This window comes from Cynocephalus volans, chromosome 7 (assembly GCF_027409185.1).
Source record: "Cynocephalus volans isolate mCynVol1 chromosome 7, mCynVol1.pri, whole genome shotgun sequence".
NCBI classification, from domain to species: domain Eukaryota; kingdom Metazoa; phylum Chordata; class Mammalia; order Dermoptera; family Cynocephalidae; genus Cynocephalus; species Cynocephalus volans.
In genome coordinates this window covers 78,443,675-78,467,891 of record NC_084466.1, presented here as the reverse complement: position 1 = coordinate 78,467,891, position 24,217 = coordinate 78,443,675, and the positions used below count along the sequence as shown (strand labels likewise).

Sequence of the window (24,217 nt, the reverse complement as noted above, 5' to 3'; positions counted from 1 at the left end):
ACTCCAAACCAGATGGCTAATATCCAAAAGACTGACAATGAAGTGCTGGAGAGGTTGCAGAGAAAAAGCAACTCTCATACACTGTTGGTGGGACTGCAAAATGGTGCAACCTTTATGGAAAATGGTATGGAGGTTTCTCAAACAATTACATATAGATCTACCATTTTAGCCAGCTATTCCACTGTTGGGAATATACCCACATGAATGGAAATCATCATGCCAAAGGGATACCTGTACTCCAATGTTCATTGCAGCACTATTTACAATAGCCAAGAGTTGGAACCAGCCCAAATGTCCATCACTAGATGAGTGGATAAGGAAACTGTGGTACATCTACACAATGGAATTCTACTCTGCTATTAAAAAGAATGAAATACTACCATTTGCAACAACATGGATGGACTTAGAGAAAATTATATTAATTGAAACAAGTCAGGCACAGAAAGAGAAATACCACATGTACTCACTTTTTTGTGGGAGTAAAAAAATAAGTAAATAAATAAACACACAAACAAATAAAGGAAGGGGAAGAAGACAACAATCACAACAATTCCTTGAACTGTTTAAGACAAGTAAACAGATATGATGTCGGGGGGGGGGGAGAAAAGGAGGGGGGAAGAGGAACAGGTAAAGGGTCATGAAAATCAACTACAATGTATATTGAGAAGTTAAAATAAAAAATTTTTAAAAGAACTTTAAGCTTGAAAATGTGGATTTTGATTCTCCAATACAGGGATGCAGTGTGCTGTAGAGGGGGATGGCTGTTGCCATATCAGTAGGTAACCCCGCCCACCTCCCACTCCCACACGCATAGATCCCAGAGTGAGTTATCAGACAAGGAGATTGTCAGCCAGAGCAACCAGGTGTGTAGATGTCAAACCAAACCCATATTTACTATGAGAAGTAGAGGGCAAATCTTGAACCAGTCCAAAAAGGTTTAATCCACAGTTCAATTTAAGCAATTTACAGTTCAGTTTAAAGAAAGACTCTGAGAATAAGAGATAAGCAAAAGTGGAAGGATGTTTTCTGGAGGCAGTATGTTGTGGCCACAGAAAATTTTCACAATGAAGCAATCAGGAACTATAGGAACCACGTATTCTAAGCATTTGTCATGGGAAAAGTGGCTGTGCTATTTGGTGAAGGGGACCTTGCTTATCACTGCAGATACCTTGTGGGGCGCAGGAGCTTACTCAGTAGGGAGCTTCATGGCACGGCTCTGCTGTCCTGTCATTTTGCTGGAAGGGTGAGGGGTGGCACTCACAGGGAGGACAGAGCTCACTGGTACAGTATCAGGACCCAGGTTAAGAATGAGTCCAGGGAAAGGAGTAGCACACTCCCTGAAGCTTGTCCTAACCTCAGCAGTGCCTGTAGCTACCACCGTGGATGCCCAGCCCAGCCTGGCCCCGGCTACTGTCCACAGAATAAAGTTCAGGAATAAAGCAGCAGAATTTAGAGAATAGAGCATGCCTTTGGGGTCAAACTCCCTGGACTTGAATCCTTAACAGTGGTATGAACTCTCTGTATCCCAGTTCCCCCATCATAAAATGGGACAATCTTAAGTGCTATCACAGAGCATCGCTTTGAGAATTAAATGAGTTAGTCCACATAGAGCAATTCATAGGTAATATTACAGTAAGCAATACTTTGCATTATAACAGCAGATTTAATTTTTTAAGTAGTTCCAAATCTATTCTTATTTGAACCTCACGACAACCCTATAATTAGGTAGGGCAAATGTAGAGCATTACCCTTTTTTTTTCCTGAGATGAAGAAATTGAAGCACAAAGCCCTTGAATGGCTTAGGTTGTTAAGAGGTTTAGAATCAGGGAGAACTATTTTTGAATTTGATTCTACCACCTACTAGTCCTGTGACCTTTACTAAGTAACTTAACCTGTCTGTATCTCTATTTCCTTATCTCTAAAATGAGGATAATAATGGTATCTACCTCATAATGTTGTTTTGAGGAATCCAAGAGTTAGCACATGCAAAGCATTTATAACAAATGCCTGGTAAATAAGAAGAACTAGTCGTTTTTGTTGTTGCTTTTACTATTTTTCTCCTAATTAATCTTATTCTTTCTCCACTGCCCTAATGTTTGGTATAGTGCCTGGTACATAACAGATGACCAATAATATTTCATTAAATGAGCATACTATTCAATTTTGGAAGAAAAGGAGATCATGAGACCCAGGGAAGCTGAAGATTTTATAAAGGAGGTGTGGCTGGGGTTGGCTTCATGGATGGCTACAATTTAAATATGTGACAGAAAACACATTAGCACTTTCACAGGTGACAGAAGAGAGATTATATATTATATACATACACCTGTATTTTATGTTATACATTTATACCTAGAGTTAACAAATGCTGTATTATATTGTTTAGTTTCCTCCATTTCCAACTAATGAGTGGCAAAACCTGTTCAAAATACATTATAAAATGAAACTTTTCTTACACATATCTTTTATGTGATTGCTGTAAATTGTATTTTATATAATCAGACATCAAACTGAGTTAATCATCGTTCTAAGACATTATGGTAAAAAAGCAAACCAAACAACCTTAGGAGTATTGTTCAGCTGCATTACAAGAAATAATCAATAATAAGTTTACAGAGACCCTTCATTTTATTAAAATTTTGTTTTTGCTAAGTGAGTTCAATTACAACTCTGCTTCTATTTGTAGCTTGGGCTTTTTTTTTTTTTAGTAGTCTTCAGGCAAAACCCCTATGTTTAATATGACTGGAGTGGCACTCTTTCTTCCACTGCCAAAGAAACAGTGGAGCTATTACTACGTTTTTCACTTATTATTTGCTACCAGCCTAGAGCATCTTGACTTCCTTGTTCTCCAAATGTTTGCTATTGCCAGTGGTTGTGCATTAAGCATGTAGAAATACAATGAACAATGAACACTCTTCAGAAAGTAAAGAAGGGTGTTTTTCTGTTGTTTTCTTTCTAACTCTGTGTTTGCAGCCCTTCCCTCACCATGCCACAATACCCAAACAAATGTGCAAAAGGAGAGGCAACCAGCTGAACATTTGATCTCCCTGATGTTGGCCTCAGACCATCCATTGTTTCTAATGCTCCAGATGATGGTCTGAGGTTCATGTCATCAGACTTGGCCTCCTGTCACTCTGCTGTGCTGATATCATCTCTAGGCCTCCTTCCTCACCACTCCCTCTTATTCATTAATAACTTTATCAACTGATCTCTTTCTTCCTTTCCCCTGTGACTCCTGTTATCATTCTTAACAACTTCGATATCCACGTATACAATTGATGCATCTTGGCCTCTCAAATCCTCAGGTTCTTTTCTTCTGATGATCTCTTACTTCCTCCCACCTCAGCAGCACACCTGGAATCTCTAAAAGCCTTCTCCCTGATAACCACACTTTTTCTTTTAGCTTGCCTAAAAGAAAAAGTAGTGCCACCCCAGAAATTCTTGGACCTTCTGAAGCATCAACCTGACCATTTCCTACCCTCACCCTCCCTGGTTCCCTTGTGGCCCTTCTAACTCCACGTAGATTTCATGGACCATGTTTTCAAATGTAACCCCTTCACTCCTCCCATCGTCTCTCTACTGGTCTTGCAAAGCTGAAACCTTATGGTCAGTCCCACAAACCACCTGCTTCTTTCTTACACCCAAGCAGCTCGACGACTTTGGAGCAAATGTACAATTAAGCAGACTTGCTTCTCTTTGAGTTCATGGAGAGAATCTCAAATGAGCACACAACACTGTCTGCAATCCTAGCTCATTTCTGATATGTTGCTTGTCCACACTCCAAAATGACAGCTTCCTACCTTCTCTCTGCTCAGCTCTGTTCATCACACAGACCTACAATGTTCTCTGCAATTTTTACTTTCACCAATGACATTGCTTCATATGTCACTAAAAAATGTAGAGACAATCAGATAGGCACAAAATTGGCTCATTTTACCTGGACTCACCTAAATTAAGAATATTGCTATCAGGTGCAAAGGTAGATCAAGATAGAGAATACAATTAATAAAAATGTAAGTACATTTTTTGTTTACCTGAGTTTATTAATTAAGAACATTATACCTGTAATAAAAGCAGGCTACTTGACAGTGTCTTTTAAATCTTCATTAGAATATTTCTTATTGCTACATGATAGTATAGTTAGGTGTATTCTCATTTGGTTGGATAAAAAATTCCAGCATTATTTGAAGGCTCATTGGCAACTAGAATATGATCTGCAGGGCCACAGAGCTCTGTTTTTGGATCTGTCTCTTTGCTACTTTTTAATCAATGAGTTGGATGTAGGTACACAAAGCCAGCTTATCGGATTCACGGGTTCTAGAAAGCTGGTGACAAAAATTATGTTGGATGCAAAAATGTTGAAAAGACATAACATGTTAAAACGATGGGCTCAAACAAGTAAGATACAATTTAATGAGGATATATAGAAAATTCTTTACTTAGTTTTAAAAACAAATCCATGATACAAGTACAGGAGGGACAACACCGAATTAACATAAATAAATATACAAAAGTGTATTAGTTCGTTTCTGTTGCTTTTACCAAAATACTTGGAACTTGGTACTTGGTGAGAAAATGAAACTCATTGCTTACAGTTTCAGAGGCTAAGAAGTCCAAAGTCCAAAGTCCAGGGATCACATCTGGTGAGGGTCTTCTTGGTGGTGACTTTACAGGAATGCAGAGGTCTCACATGGCAGGAAATGGTGGAGCAAATAGACAGACTCTCATGTGCTCTCCTTTTAAAGCCCTCAGAACCACACCCCTGACCACCATTATTAATCCATTCATTATGACATGGTCCTATGATCTAATCGCCTCTTCAAGGCCCCACCTTTCAATTACCATAATACGATTTCCCACCCTCAACAGTTACAGTGGGGATTAAGCTTCAGTGAGGTTGGCAGGGGGGGCATCTAGTCTGCAGCATTCCACCTCTGACCCCCAAAACTCATGTCCTTTTCACATACAAATACATTAATTTCAACACCAAAGTCTCAACTTGTTTCAGCTCAAATGTCCAAAGTTCAAAGTACCATCTGTGAACTCAACACGTTATCTACTTCCAAGATACAATGGTAAAGCAAGCATAGGGTACATATTCCCATTTAAAAAGGGAGAAATAGGCCAAAAGAAAGGGGTAACAGGTCCTAAACAAGTCCAAAACCCAGCAGGGCAGGCATTAAATCTTACAGCTGGTGAATCATGTACCTTGACTCTATGTTCAGTGTCCTCTGCACACTGGTGGGTTGGGTGCCCAAATGCTCAGGCAGCTCTGCTTCTATGGCTTTCCTGGTCTGAGGCCACACTTCAGCTCTTGAAGGCTGCTGTTGTACACTAGTAGCTCCACAATTCTGGGATCTCCATGGCAGTCCTGCTCCCATGGCTGCATGAGGCATGGCACTAATGGGGTTTCTCTTCTGTAACTCCAACCCCACGTTTCCATTCAGCATTGCTCTAGTGAAGGCTGTCTGCGGTGACTCCATGCCTGTGACAGATCTCTTCCTGGGCCCCCAGACTTTTCCATACATCAGTTGAAATCAGGGTGGAGTCTCCCAAGCCTCCACAGCTCTGACATTCTGTGAGCCTGCAGACCTAACACCACATGGATGCTGCCAAGGCTGCCAGCTTATATTTTCTAAAGCTGCAGGTCCAGCCACACCTGGAGCCAGTCTAACCACAGCTGGAGCAGCCAAAGCATCTGCGGTGCTGGTGTGGGCACCAGCATTCTGAGGTGGCCCTGGGCAGTGAGCCCATGGAAGGTGCCTTAGGCCTATGCCCAGGACCATTCTGTTTCACTAGGCCTCTGGGCTGGTAATGGAAGATGCAGACTCCAAGATCTCTGAGATACCTTCAAGAACTTTTTTTTCCTTTCTCTTCATAATCCCTTTCTTCCGTACTAATCTCCTTAGCAAACAGTCGCCGGGCTACATCATTGAATTGTTCTGAAAATGCTCTGTTTCTCTATCACATGGCCAGGCTGCAAATTTCACAAATCTTTATGCTCTGTTTTCCTTTTAATTGTAAATTCTGGCTTTATGTAATGCCTTTGCCACCATAACTCAGCATAGGCTGTTCCAAGTAGCCATGCAGCTTCCTGAATGTTTTGGTGCTTAGAAATTTCTTCCACCAAATATCCTGGGTCTGTACCTTGAAGTTCCACATTCCATAAAACTTTTGGGCATGAACAGAATGCAGCCAAGTTCCTTGCCAGTTCATTACCCCAATTTCCAATAAGTCCCTTCTCATTTACATCTGAGACCTCCTTATAATGATCTTTACAGTCCATATTTCTATCAGCAGTCTGGTTGCCAACATGTAACCAGTCCCTAAGCATTCCAAACTTTTCCTCATCTTTTTGCCTTCTCCTAAGACCATTGTGAAACAGGTTAGTTAACCTCACTTCTGGTACCAATTTTCTGTATTAGCATATCTCTGGTGCTTGTAACAAAATACTTGGAACTGGGTACTTTGTAAGAAAATCACATTTATTTCTTATAGTTTCAGAAGCTGGGAAGTCCAAAGTCCAGGGAATACATCTTGTGAAGGTCTTCTTGGTGATGGCTTTATAGTAATGCAGAAGTCTCACATGGCAGAAAAAGGCAGAGCACAGAGAAAGACTCTCAAGTGCTCTCCATTTAAAGCCCTCAGAACCTTGCCACTGACCAACATTATTAATCCAATCACTAAGGCATAGTTCTACAACCTAACACCTCTTCAAGGCTCCACCTTTCAATTACTATAATAGGATTTCTCACCCTCAACAGTTACAGTGGGAATAAACTTCAGTGAGGTTGGGAGGGGGGGCATCCAATCTGCAGCAGAAAGTAATCTTGCATAACATAATACTTATGTTCATCACAAAGAAAGCATAGGTCAGACCTCAGCTGGAGAACAAGGTTTAACTGTGGGGATTTTATTTCAAGAGAGAGATATAAAGTTCATTCAATGCAGGGAAGATAAGATAGTGGAGAATGGAGAGCTGGGGGTGTGTGTGAAGCACCTATTTGAAAGGCTACAGAGCAGACCCTTGCTGACTGAAAGACAAATCCAAGGCTATGTTGCACAGCTGAGTCCAGTGCCCACCAGAATCCTAGCTCTGTCAGTGACTCTCCTTGTCAACTCAGGAAAGCTTCCCAACCTCTGTAAGCCTCCGTGGCTTCACTCACAAAAACTGTAGGTAATATGAAAATGGTATAAAACCCAAATGACTTAATCCATTTGAAGCAATTAGCACATTCTTGGCATGCTAAAAATTTATTATTGGGCAAGGGAAGAGAGGGCAGAAGGTGTAGGAGAAAAACAGATTGCTTCTACGTAGCCCAAAGTTGACACTTTCAAATTTCAGTGCTTTGATATTAAGAAAATATTTCTCTGCTTTACCAGGTTAATTTGGGAGAGTTTTTTGTTTCTGCATTTTATAGTTTGTTGTTGTTTAATCTAGACATTTTCAGTTCTACGTAGAGGAAAAAGTTAAAAAGATCTGCATGTTTTTTCCACATTTGAGCCAGAGAATAGAGGATGAGGTGTCCCTGAGCACTTCAGGTGTCATGGTAACAAGAACCATGAAGAGGAGACAAACACAGGGAAACAGCAGGAACAGCTTGGTTTCTGTCCCCCAGAGTCTCTTTTTGAAAACCTTCCTTACTTGTGCCTTGAAGATATCAGTTTTGTTTATAAAAGGGTGGTGTTTCCTTACCTGCTGCATTAAGGGGATTGGGGGAAAGACAGTGGGGAAGAGACTCTGCGGGAGATACGCGAGAGGCTGCCAGCTGGAGCTCCTGCTGCTGTGCAGCATGTCCCTCTCAGGAATGATGTTCCAGGGCCTCATTCCAACAGATAGGGTGCTTTGGCCTCAATGCCTCTCACTGGTATTAACTCTGTTCTCCCTACACTTGTCCCTGCAGGAGAAAGGCAAGTGCTAATCACCCCTCCTTTAGGGTCAGCACACTCTGCAACACCAGCCAGATGCCTGTTTCTTTGATTGTCCCCTGGATCTCATCTCATGGGCACTGCAATGCCCCTAGACATGTTTCCACCTGCCCCGTATCTTCAACCTCCCAACCTGTCTTTTTCAAAAATGCCTTTCTTGCTTTCTTCCTCCTCTAGCCTGCATCACTCACTTTGTTCTGTCCTTTAAAATCAAACTTCTGGAAAGAGTGGTCTTCAGGGCCAGGTAGCTGCGACAGCCATGCTCTGTTCTTCAGTGGGTTGTGGACAGTGGTATTCATCTCACCATTATGTTTCATGACTTATATGTAAGTTACATGTGTGCTTTTGTAAATATCAAATAAGGCAAAAAGAAAAAAGAGTAGTCCCTGTGTGTCCCTGTTGCCACATTGCCCATTCAGCCATAAATCCCTGGACTCTAGACCCCTCCTCCAGCCCTCCACCGAAAGCTCCCTGCGAATATGACCAATGGCCTCTTCACCACCAGGTATGTGTCCTCATTTCACTAGAATTCTCTGAGGCATTTGATGGGATTAAGACTCCATGACTCTTTTTATTTTTTTACCAGCTTTATTAAGGCATAATTGACAAATAAAGATTGTATATGTATATCGTGTACGATGTGATGTTTATATACATACAGGAGGGTACTTTAAAAAGCTTGTGGAAAAATAGAATTAAAAGGCAATTCAAATCTTTCCATGAACTTTTTTAAGTGCCCTCATATGCATGTAGTGAAATGATTAAATCAAGCTAATTAACATATCTATCCATCCCCTCACATACTTATCTTTTTTATTTAAGATCTACTGTAGTGACTTTTGAAACTCTTTCCTTCCTTTTTTTCTGGGCCTCTCTCTGTCCTAGCTTTTCTCTTTGCTCCCAGATCCTCTTTTTTTCCTGCTTTGTACCTGTAACAGACACTATTGGTCACGAGTGAGCTCCCATTGCCAAGCTTCTCCTCCCCAGCCACCTCGCAGCCCAGGAAGGCCATTGAGAGTGTTCTAATGAATGAGGCACATGCAGAAGTCAGCTGTGGGGTGCCCAGCAAAGCTTTGCTCATTTGTCATTGATATTGGCACCCTCTCCCTTCTTGCTGGAATGCAGACATGATGACTGGAATCGCTCCTGCAAACCTGTGACCAAAAGGAAAACACAAGCTTGAGAGATTTTTGTGTGTTTTTTGTTTGTTTGTTTGTTTTTTTAATTTTATTTTGTCGATATACATTGTAGCTGATTAATGCTCCCCATCACCAAAACCTCCCTCCCTTCTCCCTCCCCCCCTCCCCCCCAACAATGTCCTTTCTGTTTGTTTGTTGTATCAACTTCAAATAATTGTGGTTGTTATATCTTCTCCCCCCCCCCCGGTTTGTGTGTGTGTGTGTGTATGTGTGTGTGTGAATTTATATATTAATTTTTAGCTCCCTCCAATAAGTGAGAACATGTGGTATTTCTCTTTCTGTGCCTGACTTGTTTCACTTAATATAATTCTCTTGAGAGATTTTTGAATCAACTGAATACCCAACTCATTATTTCTTGTTACTTGAGAAGAATATAATTATATTTGTTTAAGCCACAACAATTCTGGTTTTCAGTTGCAGCCAAATGCAATCCTAAGCGATATACTCTCAAGTGTTATTTCTCAAGATTCTATCTTCAGTTCCTTTTTTGTCACTTGATACACTCTTCCTGGGTGATCAGACCACACCCACTGACACCAATACTGACAATGCACAAATTCAGAGTTCGACCCCAAACTCTTTCCCTTCTCCCATTTAGATGTCTTGAAGTGCGTTAAGTTCAACATGTCCAAAGCTTCTCTCACAGCATCCTTCTCCTGTACTCACTCTTGCTTACCCTACTCAGTCTCTAAGGCAGAGAGAAAATAAACATATTTCTCCACTCGCTCACCACTTTGCCCCATAAGCAAGCAGATAATAAATCCTCTTCAACTTCACTCAGCTTCCCAAGTGTTCTTCTCCTTCATTTTGAAGAATAAGTTCACTGGGTAAAGAATTTTAAGTTAGTGATTCCGAAGTTTTTTAACATTAAATACTTCACTCTACTCTCCTTGCATGGTTTCTTTTGAGGACAAATCTTATTATGAACAGAATAATGCAAGCAATGGCTTTCTCCCTCCCTCTGCCTGAAATACAAAGGGATTTTTCTCTGATCTTCAGAAAATCTGATAGGGTGTCTGGAGGCAAAAGCCATAAAAGTGTGGAGAGTTCTCCAAGACTGGGCCTTCCTGGAGTTTTTAACTCTAAAACTGGTCCACACAGAATCTCTAGCAGTTTAATTACAGGGTATGTTTGTCTACACTGGTACTGGTTCCCACAGTGTTTTCTGCTGTGATAAGCTGTGATTCTCTGCTTCCACCTGTCTGTCTCTTCAATTTTGGGGCCATTGGTTTGCCCAAGACCTCAGTTCTTTGATGGATCTAAGAAAAGTTGATGTTCCGTCTGTTCAGCTTTTTTTCTTGTGTATAACCAGGAGAAATAACTTTCAATCTCCTTACATGCTAGACTGGAAAACTGAAAATTTCCTCCTAAGCTATCTTTTCACCTTGACCCAGCAGCCACTGTCCGTGTTCAGGCCACTGTCATCCCTTTTGTAGATCGCTGCAACAGCCTTTGTACTCCCCCCACCCCCCAGCCTCTAACATCACTCTTCTTATATTCACTATTTATTCAAATGGAGTATTTGCTGAATACTTGCTGTGGGTCAGGCACAAACTAAGACCACCAATAATGCAGCCAGACTACCAGTTTCTGGAATGAAATTAATCACCTCACTTCCCCACTTAAAATCTCTCACCGATTCTCCGTGAGCACCAGGTTTAAGCCCAGACTCCACAGAATGAACCCCAGCACCATTCTCTCTACGACTCTGACATCTATTTCAGAACCATCTCCTACCTCTCACTCTGCAGTTCCTATAAACCCATCTCCCAACCCTCATTACGATATTCCCTCCTCTGTGCCTCTGCCATTTATTCCCTCTGCCTGGAATGCCCTTTCCCTTTCTTGCCTAACTAATCTCTTCTGACCCTTCAAAGTTGAGTTTAAAAGTTAGTGAATCTTTGCTCAAGGGACACTCTTAAAGGGAAGATGCCGAAAAGATCCATTTATGGGAGAAACCACTCAAGGCTATGACTGTAAGCTCTCTGATAAGCTAGATTTTTTATTTTTAAGTAATGCTTTAAATTTTTATAAAATACACAGAAATCAGGACCCCCATGATCCCTCACCCAAGGAAAAGTGCTGCTCGCACGATGGGCTGCTCATCTACCATCATCCCTGTGCTCAACTTCATGGTGCGCCTCTAATCCTCAGCATTTCTCAGCAATATTAAAGACACTTGTACCCATTTTTTTTTTGTGACTACATAATGTTTCTTTCATGTATAGACTATAATTTCCTTAATTCTTTCCAAGTTGTTGAATGTTTTGTTTCCAACTTGTGTTATTATAACTTACACTATGCTGAGTGCCTGTGTGCACAAAACTTTGTCTGTCTTTCTGTTTATTTCCTTGTGAGAGATTCTTAGGGGTTGACAACTTGGAAAAGATATGGAGATTTTTAAGACTCCTGATACATATTGCCAAATTACTTTGCAGAAATTTAGATGAATACTTCCATCTGTAGTTCATGTTCCACGGCATCCTCACCTGAATTATTATTTTTTTAACTTTTCACTTTTTTTATATCTTGTTTTTATATTTAACTTCTTTGCTTATTAGTTCAGATGAGCTTTTTTTTTCATGTTTTCTGACTATTTATGTTTCTTCTTTTATGAGCTAAGTTAGACTCAATCAGCCTCAAGGTAGAGAATTGAGAGCTGGAATCTCACGACTCCTTGTGAGAGATTCCAACTCCTTCCTATAAAGCAGAGAAGTCAGAGAAGGGAAGGAGATTGTTCGAGAGGAACACTAAAGATAGGAGTTTAGAAAGCACAAAGGAGGAAAGGGATGCCAGATAATCGTTACTTTGTCCAACAGATCCCAGTTAGTAAGGCCTCTGTCTTGACATGAAAAAGTGAGATGCTTGGTGGGATTGGAGAATTAGGTGCACTAGGAAGTTATAAGAGCCTGGAGTGGTTAGTTTGAGGCCAAACTGTGGAGAAACATATGTATTAAAAAGACATTTGAACTCATCCTATTCTCGATATGGAGACATTTTTAAAAGCAAGGTCCTATTATCTTCATTTTACAAATGAAGAATTTGAGGCATAGAAAGATTAGGTAATGTGCAAGGTGTTGCCATTAGAAAGTGAAAGAATTTGAGCCCATATCTTCTGACTCCTGAAACAGGGCTCTTTTAAGCACAGTGCTTTGATGTTTCCCATTATCCACTCATCCTTACCAAATCTATATAAATAGGCACCAAAAACTGTGCTAGAGGCCAAAGACTTTAGGAGAGGAGCCGGGTTCTGTTCCTTCTCCCAATAGCACACACCCACACCCCAACACGCATGTACACACACACACACTCCATATCACATTCCCACCAAGGGAAGAAAAGCTACTCATCTACCTGGCAAAGGACAGGGATGTGGGAGATTGTGCCTTAGGCATTAGGATTTCAACATATTTTGTCTTAAACTCAGAACCAAGGAATATATCACCAGCGAGAATGCTAACCACACCTCTATTTATCTTCCCAAAGGCTAGTATGGCCTCAGAATGCAAGGGTTACAAAAGCATTTTTTAAATTAAACCCACATTGATAAAGGAAAGTTCTTAATTAGATAATTTGCCTTTGTAACTTTGAATGAGAAAAAGAAAAATGCTTTTGTTTCCTGGTTTTCATGAGAAGTATTCTGTCCCTCACTAAAAACTCATTGTTTTGGAAGTTTCGGCCACAATCTAGAAAACCAAATCCTTTTCCCTGACACTATCCATGTGAACAAGTTTCACTTCTGTCACATCCATCTTCTCTTCACTTTCAATGCCCTGGCCTCCAAAATGAAAGAAAATCTGAAAATACCATCTGTGTCCTTTCCTCTCCAGGACCTCAAAGGTGCTAGAGACACATTGTAGGTTTATTTGGTTTCTATGAATTATTCCCATATGAACCAGCAGAAGCAAGTGATTGGGCTCGGGACACACCACCTCAAAATATAACACCCTGGCATTTGAGAAAAAAGCATGTGCAGAAAGGTCTCTCTCACCTTTCCCTGCCCTTCTCCCCTGAAGCGGGTCGTAAAACCTTCATTCCAGAGGTGCCCTCTTCATACCTGGAGGAAAGAAACATCCTTATCTTTGAAGGATTAACTTGTTCTTTCATCTTTCCCTTATGGTACTGCATCTGTAAATAATTTCTATATCTCCTATATTTTTGGAAGTGGTTAAATTGTTTGATTTAAGGTTAAGCTCTTTTTTGTGTGTCTGGGTTGTTCGGGCTAGGATTGGTTCAAAGTGGTCAGTTGACATGAAATCTTCTGGGCACAGGCCAGATGCTTTGAATTAAGCTACACTTTGGTGCATCCAAGCACACTTTCTAGTACACTTACCTTGTTATGACTTGTCTCCTCTAAGTTTGTCTGCAGCTATTTTGGTAGAAATTCTATTTATAGAGGTATTTGCAGAGAGTGAGGGGCCGTGTATGTGTGCTTCGTGGCCTTTTTCAATTAAGCCTTCTATTCTTAATTTACTTCTAAATCCTCCTTTGGCACCTAGTTTTCATAGGGGCTATCGTAAGTTGTTCTAGGCTCGAAAATGTAGCCCATTTCTTCCCATCGTATAGGCTACATTAGACCTAATGTTTTTATGTAAATACTTATGCTTATGTTTGTGCCTTAAAAGGGTTTGCTGAATACGGCAGTATATAGGCTGAGTTGGCAAGACATGGTGAGGTTTATTGGGGTTTATGGATCACAGAACAGGCTCCTCTGGAGGGATATAAAGCACGGCCAAGTCCTTTGAGTTTTGAGCTGTTGCTGGTAGTACTCTGGCGAGCAGCTTTGTTCAACTGGCTGCTTGGGTTTATAGCTGAGCATAGTGGGGTGTCTAATCTCAGTATGCGTTTCAGCTATCATGTATTCAGTTCGCTGTAAAGGCACTTTGGTAGCTTATTTTGTCCTTGGCCATGGCTTTTTAAGGCTTGGACATGGTTTAACTTTATTTGCTGTTTACGCTCTTAAACACACTTTACACCAGCCTTTATTTGTTTGGATTAATCATATGACCCTAGTGGCTGGTACGAAATTTACCAATCCTGGGTTAGTGTGGCCCAGTCAAACTTTCGTTTATTGCTTAATTCTTATCACTGCTGTGTCCTGCAGGGGTGTGTTTGAACAAGGCATCATGAGCTACTTGGTCAGTGTGCTTGATGCCTGCTCCTTTTGGTTATTAGTAACTTAGAGGGCATATTCTCTGGGGTGTGGATACTAGCATGTGTAATCCTACTAACAACTAATAAAAAGACCAGGACCAAATCTATGTGTTTATGGAGTTTTAAGAACTCATGTACGTATTTTTAGTACCTTGCTTTAGTAGTTTAAGCTACATTAACTTGCCTGCTGCTTTTTTGGCAGGCCAAAAATTTTCACATTTAAGTGCTATTTAAGTATTGGGGTAAAATTTGGAAACCTTAGTAAAAAAAAGGATTGTGTTTCAGCCCATTAAGGCTGGATTTTGGAAAATTTTGGATAAAAATAAAGTTGCTTTATGTGGAATATACTATAAAGCAAATGTACCTCACAGGGCCTGGTTTTCCAAAGCCTTGCAGTTTCAAATATTGACCTTGTGGAGGACTGGAAATTTTCCTCAGGCTATAAGTCTCTCATGTAAGATAAAGATTTGTGACACAGAAAGGTTGCTGGCTCAAGGACAGACTAGTTACTGATTGTTATGTAAAGGTACTGAGAAATTGCTGTAAGATCATTTAATTGTCTACTGGAATGTCATCTGACTTGTTTCACTGAAAGTTACCAGCCTATATTGTTAAACTATAACCCCACCTATGTTCTCTTCCTGTAGCTTCCTGGTCTGGAAAATAAATGCAGGAAGAGAACCTCAATTCAGGGTTAATTTCTCAAGGAAGGGATGCCTCTTGCTGGAGGGTCCCAGGGAAGTTAACCAGTTTGGGGTTTCTCACTGCTCAGAAGAGATGGGCTTTGAGTAATCCTTTGCATCTCCGTCACCCAGGGGAAGTGAGGTGACAAATCCATGGGGGGCAAAGCAACACAAAGCAACAGCTTTATTTGAGGGTCTGGCTGAAACTTGCCTCTTGATGATTATAATTAAATTAAGAGGAGCAGGTCTAGAGAAATCCCCTTCGGTCAAAATTTATCATGCTAGAGTGTTATGTGAGTGTTGGGCAAAATTTGGGGGCCCTGGTGAAGGGCAGGGTCATGCTTTGATTTATCAAGTTTAAGTTTTGGCAAAATTTTGGGCAAGCTAAGGCTGGTTCATTTAGGAGTTGGGCTGGGAGTTGTTGTTAGGTGGGTTTATAGTTGGGTTAGGGTATTATTGTAGGTATCTCCAACTGGTCCGTGGGGGTCTTGTTTTGGGGGTTTGGTAGGAAGCAATATACACTTATAGTGCACTGAGCCTGGGGAACGGCAGGGGGGGTGTTGCAGATGTAATCATGGTCTGTGCAAGTGCACGCACATGCCTATATATGTGTGTATATGTGCTATGTCCTGCAAGTATGAATGAATTAGCACCTTGTGGTTGGTATGTGGACAGAGAACACTGATTTAAAGCCCAACTACAATGGGCTTGACTGTGTCGAGGCTTTTCTAGGTCATGCTGAGCCATGGCACTTTCCCCCCCAAAAATTAAAAAATACCAAATGCATGACAACACAGTTATGTGTGATCATGGGCTGATTAGTCATTAGTCCATGGAGATGTCTTATTTAAGGGGAATAAGTGAGCAATCTTTGTTATAAAGATCCAAAGATCTTTATAAAGATCTCACTAAAAAAGATCTTTATAAAGATCTCACTAAAAAAGATCTTTATAAAGATCTCACCAAAAAAGATCTTTATAAAGATCTTTTTTCTTTTTTTAACAAAGATCTTTATAAACATCTGAAGTAAGAACCAGATGCCAGATATAATTTCAAGCTGGAAACTCCCAAGGTTCATGGGCCCAGAGTGAGGAAGAGGACACTTCCCAAGTGGGTTGCTGATTTCTTGAAGCGTGCTGATTAGGGTATTGTTGCTTATAACAGAAAACTTGAAACTGGGTAATTTATAAGAAATGGAATTTATTTCTTATGGTTTCAGAGGCTGGGCAGTCCAAAGTTCAGGGAATACATCTGTTGAGGACTTTGTCCTTGGTGGTGACTCTCTACAGTGACACAGGGTGTCACATGGCAGTGGGGCTGAGCAAGAGAGAGCTCACCTCCTCACTTGCTCTCCTTTTAAAGCCATCAGAACCACACCCATTACCACCCATTAAACCATCAATGGATTAATCTATTCTTGAGGGTACAGTCCTCACAGTCTACTCACCTCTTAAATGCCCTACCTTTCAATTATCATAATAGGATTTCTCACTCTCTTTATACTGTTACAATGGGGATTAAGTTTCCAATATGTGAACCTTTGTGGGACACATTTAACTAGCAGATGCCAAGAAGAATCTGACCAAAAAGACCTTGCTAAGTTCCCCCAGTTTATTACCATTATTAGATCATACTTTTTTTCTTTTGTTCAATCACACTTCTTCACAACTATCCACTTCTTCATCAAAGTTAGAGTAAAACATCAAACAGCATAAAAATGCACAGATTTCCTTGTTTCTTTGGATCGTCATTCCTGAAGGTTCTCATATGTCATGTGAATCTTACATTAAATAAATTTGTATGCTTATCTTTTGTTACCCTTTCTTTTATGACAGGTGCCTCAGCCACGAACCTTGCTATGGGAGAGGAAAAGATATAACATCCCCCACCCCACCCCACGCAGGGAGCTGAAAGGCTTGGTAAGTAAGAAATGTGGTATGTTTCAGCAGGCTCTTTGCCAGACAGCACCATGTAAAGCACAAAGCCAGTGTGGCTTCTGCCCAGACGCATTGTGACCTCAGGAAGTGACCTCTCCAGACGCACCCTGGAGCTCATGAAACACCATCTGGAGATGGCATTAAAGCTCCTCGTGTGATGTAAACCACATGAAGACTTCTTATTTTTTCTGCAGCCTGTTTGTTCCTCGGTAGCGGCACATTAATCCTTTGACCAAAACCCAATGCCCAGCATAGAGATTTAATAGCATAGAATCTTTTTACTTTCACTTTCAAGTTCTTGATATGACAACCTTAATTTGGATTTGAATTATTTTATATTTATAAGGTATATTGAAATATTTATATATATTTTGATTATCTATCAATTTTTTATAATCTGCTTTTTTGCATCATTCTTAAATCTTTTTTTCTCTAAAGAGTATTTTTCCTTTCCTCAAATGGTTACTAGTACATTCATATTGGGGAAGCCCTAAGAAATGCTGATGAAAGGTCTGGGCATTTATTATTAATTTGTACTAGCTATGTGGCTGCTCAAATTTTTAAAGACAATTTAAAGTACACAATGTTGAATTGCATATTGGCTAAAAATCTACCTCTTTTCATCTGATACAAAATAACCACCAAGACAAAGTAACTTCCTCAAAGACACAGCTAAGGATGTGAGTTTGGTAGATGTTTCTAGAACTAGATGATTTTTAAATTATCCAGAGTAAGATTCAAAATTTAAAAAAGAAATACATGTCTAATATGTAAAGCAAACTCTTTGTTTTGTCTAGTAGAGTTCAGGTGTTGACTATCTGCAGTATTTTGTATGAGTAAATATATAATATTGGATATTGATTACCAGGATGAACCAGAGATAAATGAACACAATTATGGGAAATTTATTCTGACATATGCATAACGAAATTTGAGTTTCTGCTTTGTAGCTTGAAGCCACATATATAGTAATCTTTTGAAAGATTTATTGACCCTTCTAGGAGAGAGTGATTTTCCCCAGAAACTGGGAAATAGCACCTTATGTTTATTGAGGAGAAAACATCTGTTAATCCTGATTTTTTCTTAATTCAGGAATCTTTAAATGAGCAAAAAGAGGGCATTAACATGTAAGAGAAACACTAAGACATCAGTAGATAAATAAGCAAAGAACCTGAACAAAAAATACACAAAAGAGGAACTTTGGTTAAAGAAATTGTAAGGAAAAAAAGAGGTTTAGAAGATATTTGTGGGGGCCGAGCCCATGGCGCACTTGGGAGAGTGCGGCGCTGGGAGTGCGGCGACGCTCCCACTGCGGGTTCAGATCCTATATAGGAATGGCCGGTGCACTCACTGGCTGAGTGCCGGTCACGAAAAAGACAAAAAAAAAAAAAAAGATATTGGTGGAATTACTCAGAGAGAAAACTGTGTTTTGTTTAGTAAAGCACAGGTGGGACAATTCTGGTTGCAAAATGATAGCCCTAGGACATGGCCAGGTTGAAGGAAATGGGGGACTAAGCAGGTTCTGAGAAGGACAGGGTGAGGAAGGAGCCCAGACAGGAGAGGAGAGAGGGCAGTCTGAGCAGGTGTGGTCAGAAGGAGCTGGGCCACACGAGGCAGGAGGCTGGGATCCGAGAAGCAGAAGGACCCATGAGAAGTTCCTGGGAACAGGAATGGCTCTGCCCACTTACAGTGGGGGTGTCTAGTATTTGATGTTTACATTGTTTGCCCTGCTAAGTGGTTTTATTTACTTACCAGTTCCACCCCTCTTGTGCTCTCCCTGGTGTGAAGTGTTTAAGGGAAATGAAAAAAGGGAACAGAGTGATAAGAGACCCATGAGATAAGAAATGAGAGAGACTGAGGATCCCATTGATTCAAGGACTTGGATCAAGAAGTGACTAGAAGAAAAATGAGCCCCCAAATCTCCAGATGTGTCACAGTAGACCACCCAGGGGTGTTAAAGCTATTTTAATTTAAATATAATTGAACAAGGTAAATCCAGAAAACCAAAGAACTTGCTAACATCCCTGCAGCTAACAAGAAGGAAATTCATTCTTTCTCAAAAGAATAAAAAACGTACAAATTAAAATAAGCAGCAGGTACTATTTTAGCTACCAAGTCAGGGAGGAAAATGTTAATGATGAGCTGGAGTCTTGCCACTGAGTATCTTCACATATCACTGAATGCTCTTTAAATTGGATCCAACTTTTAGAGAAGCAATTTAGCAATTTTATATCAAGACATAAATATGTCAATATTCCCTGCAGGCCAGTAATCCCACTGTGGGACTAGATCCTAAGAAAATAATCCAAATGTGAAAATGACATCATTGTTATCTACACAAGTTAAAAACTGGAAATGACATATTTTAAGACAACTGTTTGATCCCACTGATTAGCCTTCCTTTCCTCCCAAAATCCCACTGCAATTGCCAGAGGCATTAAAAAAAAATCTTTAAAGCTCTGAAATACTGGTAGTTACTATAAGCAGGGAATAAATTCTGAATAATTTTCAGTCTGTACCGTACTAACAGGAACAGACCATGCACATTTCAACATAAGCAAAGGAGGGGACCACCTAGGAAATAAGTGGGCAAGGGCCCCCCACCAGGATCCCAGAATGAGCCTTGGAGAACCTCAAAGACTGGAAGGGAGACGGCCCGTGGAGTGCAGCGGCGGCAGCAGGAGATTCACTGAAGACCTGGTGAACTGCGCCCGTTTCCCTCCCTGGAGCCCTGGGCACCACTTTTGCCTCTATGTTCATGGGCACGTGTCATCAGTGGGCTCCTGATGATGGTGGCCGAGGGTTTGTCACATATGGCATTTATTGTATTGAGATATGTTCCTTCTGTATCTAATTTTTTGAAAGTTTTATCATGAAGGGATGTTAACTTTAACATATGATATCAACAAGAAACAAACAAAAAGCCCTCTTCAAATCCTGACAGTGGACAAACACATATATACCCTCTCTAAAGTTGAATGAAAGTCAGTATATAAATAACAATACTCTGTTAAAGGATAAATAACAAAAGTCCATTGGGATCTTTTTTTCAGAAAGGTAAATCATGATGGCCATTCAAACATGAAAGGAACAAATGTCAAAGGTTTCATTTAGTTTACAGTAAGATGCAAAAAAGGGGGTAGGGGCCAGAAGAAGCTAAAGAACAGACAGGGGCAGAAGCGGGCTGAGGAGGATTTGCTGTTAGATGCAAACCCGGCCCCTCCTGCAGAGCAGCATCACCCGCACGTTCACCTTGTGAAAGGGGATTGTCTGCATCGCCATCAGCCTTTTAAGAGGTAACTTTTATCTTTACAGAGGTGCAAAATTGTCAAGCCAATGAAAGGCCCAGATACCCCCAAAATCCAATGTCCTAGCAGGGTGCTCTAGACCACAGGTCATAAAAGGTCCCTACTCTACCCTTCCCAGGCCAGCTTCACAGGCACAGACCAATGCAGTCAGGCAGGGCCCCAAACTCAGAAGAGCCCACGCTTGGGGTTTAATATTCTGTTATTGCAGCCTCAAAATCCTTAATAATTTTATCTTTGAATTTGTGTTTCCAAGCGAAGTCCAGTGGGAGAATGAATGGAGCATGTGCCGAGGGCTTGCAGTGCTGGCTGATGAAAGGTAATGGTCCCCACCGCCATCTTTCCACCTCCTGTGACAATGAGTCCTCTGCCGTCTGCTCCCTGCTCCTAATGTCCTAGGTCCTTCCTACTGCAACAACCCCTGCCTCCCTCTCCCTGGGCATCACCACCCTGTACGCGAGTGAAAAGACAGTGAGGCTTGGGCATGTGCCTGCGGCATGCTGGGCCAGGGCAAAGCACTGGCAGTGCCACACCTGTTTGGGGGCCATTTCCAGTCCCGTCACCCATAAAATGAGTGTGTCCCAGCATGGACATGGCAATCCCTTGGGAAGACCCGATCTGCCATGAGTTGGGGCCGTAGGTCCACAGAAGGGGAGATAATTTGATGCATAAAAATTACTGGCTTGTTGCTGTTTTAATGTGCTTCTCACCACATTGTCCAGTTTACCCTTGACCTTTTCAATCAAATAAGCCAAAACGGCAGCTGATGCCAGGCTAGCAATTTACCCCAGGGGTTTCCAGCCCTTCTTCCCCAGCCTGGACTCCACAGATTTTCCTGCCCTGGCTGCAGACTGTAATTCTGATTTTAACCCTATTCCAATCCTTCGTTATAATTGTTGCACTTTTTTTCAAGTTTTGTTTTTGGAGCTTGATGTATATGTGTGTCAAGTGTGTGTTTGTGTGTGTTTGTAAACAATATAGACTTAAATTTTGAAGGGCTACTTTTATTGATGTTTTCCTATGTCTCCTTTCATGACTATTAACTGAGAAAACCATCCTGAGCTTTCTATTCGATTCCACTGGTCTGTCTGCCTGTTCTTTCATCAGTATCCTGGGGCTTCAGGGCTGAGCCCTGTGGTGGGGGTGAAGGGCTCAGCCCCGCGGTCCAGCAGACCCCAGCTCCACAGCTGACTGGCTCCTCTTGAGCCAGTTATTCAACCACTTTCATTCTGTCACTTCTGCTGTAAGATAGGAATAATAACAGTGCTGATTCCATATTGTTTTTTGAAGATTAGATAAAATAATGTGCAGAAAGTGTTATCATAATTCTCAACACATCGTAAGAGCTCAGCAAGTGTTAGTTGTCATCATCATCATCATTAGCTTTCTCTTTGAAATATATTTTGAAACCTGGTAGTTCACTCCATAATTCATCTTTTTCCAGTAATTGGCAATCGGTTTGTAAAGTTTCAAAAACCTAGTGGAATTTTCTTTATTGTAATTATGGTCATTCTCTAAGATAATAGGGTCCTTTATCTTCAAAACAGTCAGTATTCCTGCCTGAGGACAGAGCAGATCTCTCCATGTGCTCAGAGCTTACATCAGTCAGGAAAGTTTGTCATTTTCTTCATGTTGGCAACTGAACACTGTGCGGTAGGGACGTTTTTCAGGGATATGCCCATTGCCCCTGTGCAGGCAATACCCAGCATCAGGCTGGGGTCAGAGGAACGATGTAAGCAGCAGGCCCCATGTGGAGGGTCTTGGACATGCCGACTCTGAGAAAAGAATCCCCTGCCTGCCATCATAAGTTGTGTTATTTTTCAAGTCATTGGTAAAGTCCCGGTGAGTATGAGTTGGGTCTTCAGCTGCGCCTGTGTCCAGGCTGGAGCAGAGCAGCTCAACCGCAGCCAGGGATGCCAGGGGGAGAGGGGAAGAGGTGAGCTGATAAGAGGAAGTGAGCTGGTAGGAGGAGGACAGCTGGCAAGAGGAGGAGAGGACAGCCCCTGGAGACACACCATTGGTTAAGGGACCGTTGGGATGGGCGTCTGGAAGCATGGAAACATTCCCTAGATTCCTTTTTTCTCCTACCCTGCCTCACATTTCAGATTCAGACCTGACAAGACAGGGGTAAAAAGGCCTCTGAAAGGAAAGCTGGAGAGGGGCCTACGCTGACATGTTCAGTTAAGGGAGCGTTCTTACCTGTGCGTTCTGCCCTTTCTCTGTCCCTCTCTGAATGACCTGGGGTAGGGGAGACCTCCCATTGATCTCATTCTGGAAATCCAGAGGGTTGGTGTAGACCCCCAAAAGAGACAAGTTGAAAACTGGTTGTTTGCTTGCTCTGAGCTGAAGTGGGGAGTAGGTGGAGAGAGAGAGAGAGAATCTTCTGCTTCCATTTTATACAGCACAGGTTATCTAGAGAGAAAGGCGAGGATCTCCAGTATAGGCGCTCAATTGCCTTTTTAATAAATTACAATAAAGCAGCCTCCCCACAGGAGAATTCCCAGCAGTCTCAGTCCGGTCCCTTTCCCAAGCCCAGACTGCCTTTCCCCACCATTGTGCCTCTTCATAGACAAGCCGTGTGCTGAAGAGTGCCATCCTCAGAGCACCCTCTGCAGTGGCTCCAAGCAATGCCAGTGACCGAGGCTGACGAGCTCCCACCCCCTGCCCTCTAACGACTCAGCAAGAGGACTCCCAGGCTGACTCCCCCTAGTTCTTTCTCCCGAGCTTGGACCTGTATACAGACTCAGGATCATAGCAGATCTTAAGGGAGTCAAGGAAATCCTAGCATCAAACAGCAGAAGATGTTATCCAGGATAGGGAGAGAGAGCCCCTCTGCCCAGCAAACTGAAGCCCAATTTCTAGGGGCTGACTTTCTTATTCATGAACTGACTGCCTGAATATGTCCTTTCTTATATATATATATATATATATATATATATATATTATCATAAGCATTTATGCCCTTTACCCAACCTATCCCTCCCCAAACCACACCCCCAACCCCCACCTCACCCCATCTCTAGTATTCTAAAAGTTTAAGGAATTGTTTAGGTCTTTTCTTTCTTTCTTCCTTCTTTCCTTTCTTTCTTTCTTTGTTAGCACCCAGTTATAAGTGAGAACATGTAGTATATGTGGTATTTCTGTTTCTTGGTCTGGCTTATTTCAACTTAACATAATTTTCTCCAAGCTCATCCATGTTGCTGCAAATGACAGAATTACATTCTTTTTTATAGCTAAGTAGTATTCCATGGTGTATATACCACATTTTCCTTATCCAGTCATCCATCAATGGACATTTAGGTTGGTTCCAACTCATGGCTATTGTAAATAGAGCTGCAGTGAACATGGGAGTGCAGGTGTCCCTTCAACATGATGATTTCCATTCCTCTGGGTATATACCCAGCAGTGGGATTGCGGGATCATATGGCAGTTCTGTCTGTAGTTGTTTGAGAAACCTCCATGCTGTTTTCCATAGTGGTTGTACTAATTCACAGTCCCACCAACAGTGTAGGAGGGTTCTGCCTTCTCCACATTCTCACCAGCATTTGTTGTTCTTGTTCTTTTTAATAATGGCCATTCTACTAGAACCACAGAATTACTTAAGAAATACACTCCAGGAAGTGGGACTGGGCAGAGACTTTATGAATAAGACCCCAAAAGCACAAACAACAAAAGAAAAAAAAATAAACAAATGGGACTATATCAAATTTAAAAACTTTTGCACAGCAAAGGAAACAATCAACAGAGCAGAAAGACAACCTATGACTATATCCTTTCCAACCCAATACCCACATCATTTCAGAACCCCGGGGGAAGGCGCATTCTGAGTGGCTACCTTGCCCTTTGCACTGCTGATTAGTGTAGTCACACGGGGCCTGCTGCAGTTCTGGGGAAGGGGAGCTAACTACAGGGTCTGACATGAACTGGTGCCCAGGCTGATGCCCCAGAGGCTGACTGGCACCCCAGAGGCTTACTGGCACCCTGGGGAGGTGGAAGGAGCATGTCCACCA

The 24,217-nt window shown here is 41.6% G+C and overlaps 1 protein-coding gene across 1 annotated transcript in view; it reads left to right on the top strand.

Annotated features, from left to right (window-relative positions):
• The window catches only part of RXFP2 (relaxin family peptide receptor 2), a 120,569-nt gene that overhangs the window by 13,861 nt on the left and 82,491 nt on the right, over positions 1–24,217 (top strand). Inside the window, exons 2-4 of the mRNA XM_063101549.1 lie at positions 20,464–20,526; positions 21,755–21,939; positions 22,033–22,143. Of these exons, the coding sequence (XP_062957619.1) occupies positions 20,464–20,526; positions 21,755–21,939; positions 22,033–22,143 (359 nt within the window). The remainder of the gene's footprint in view (positions 1–20,463; positions 20,527–21,754; positions 21,940–22,032; positions 22,144–24,217) is intronic.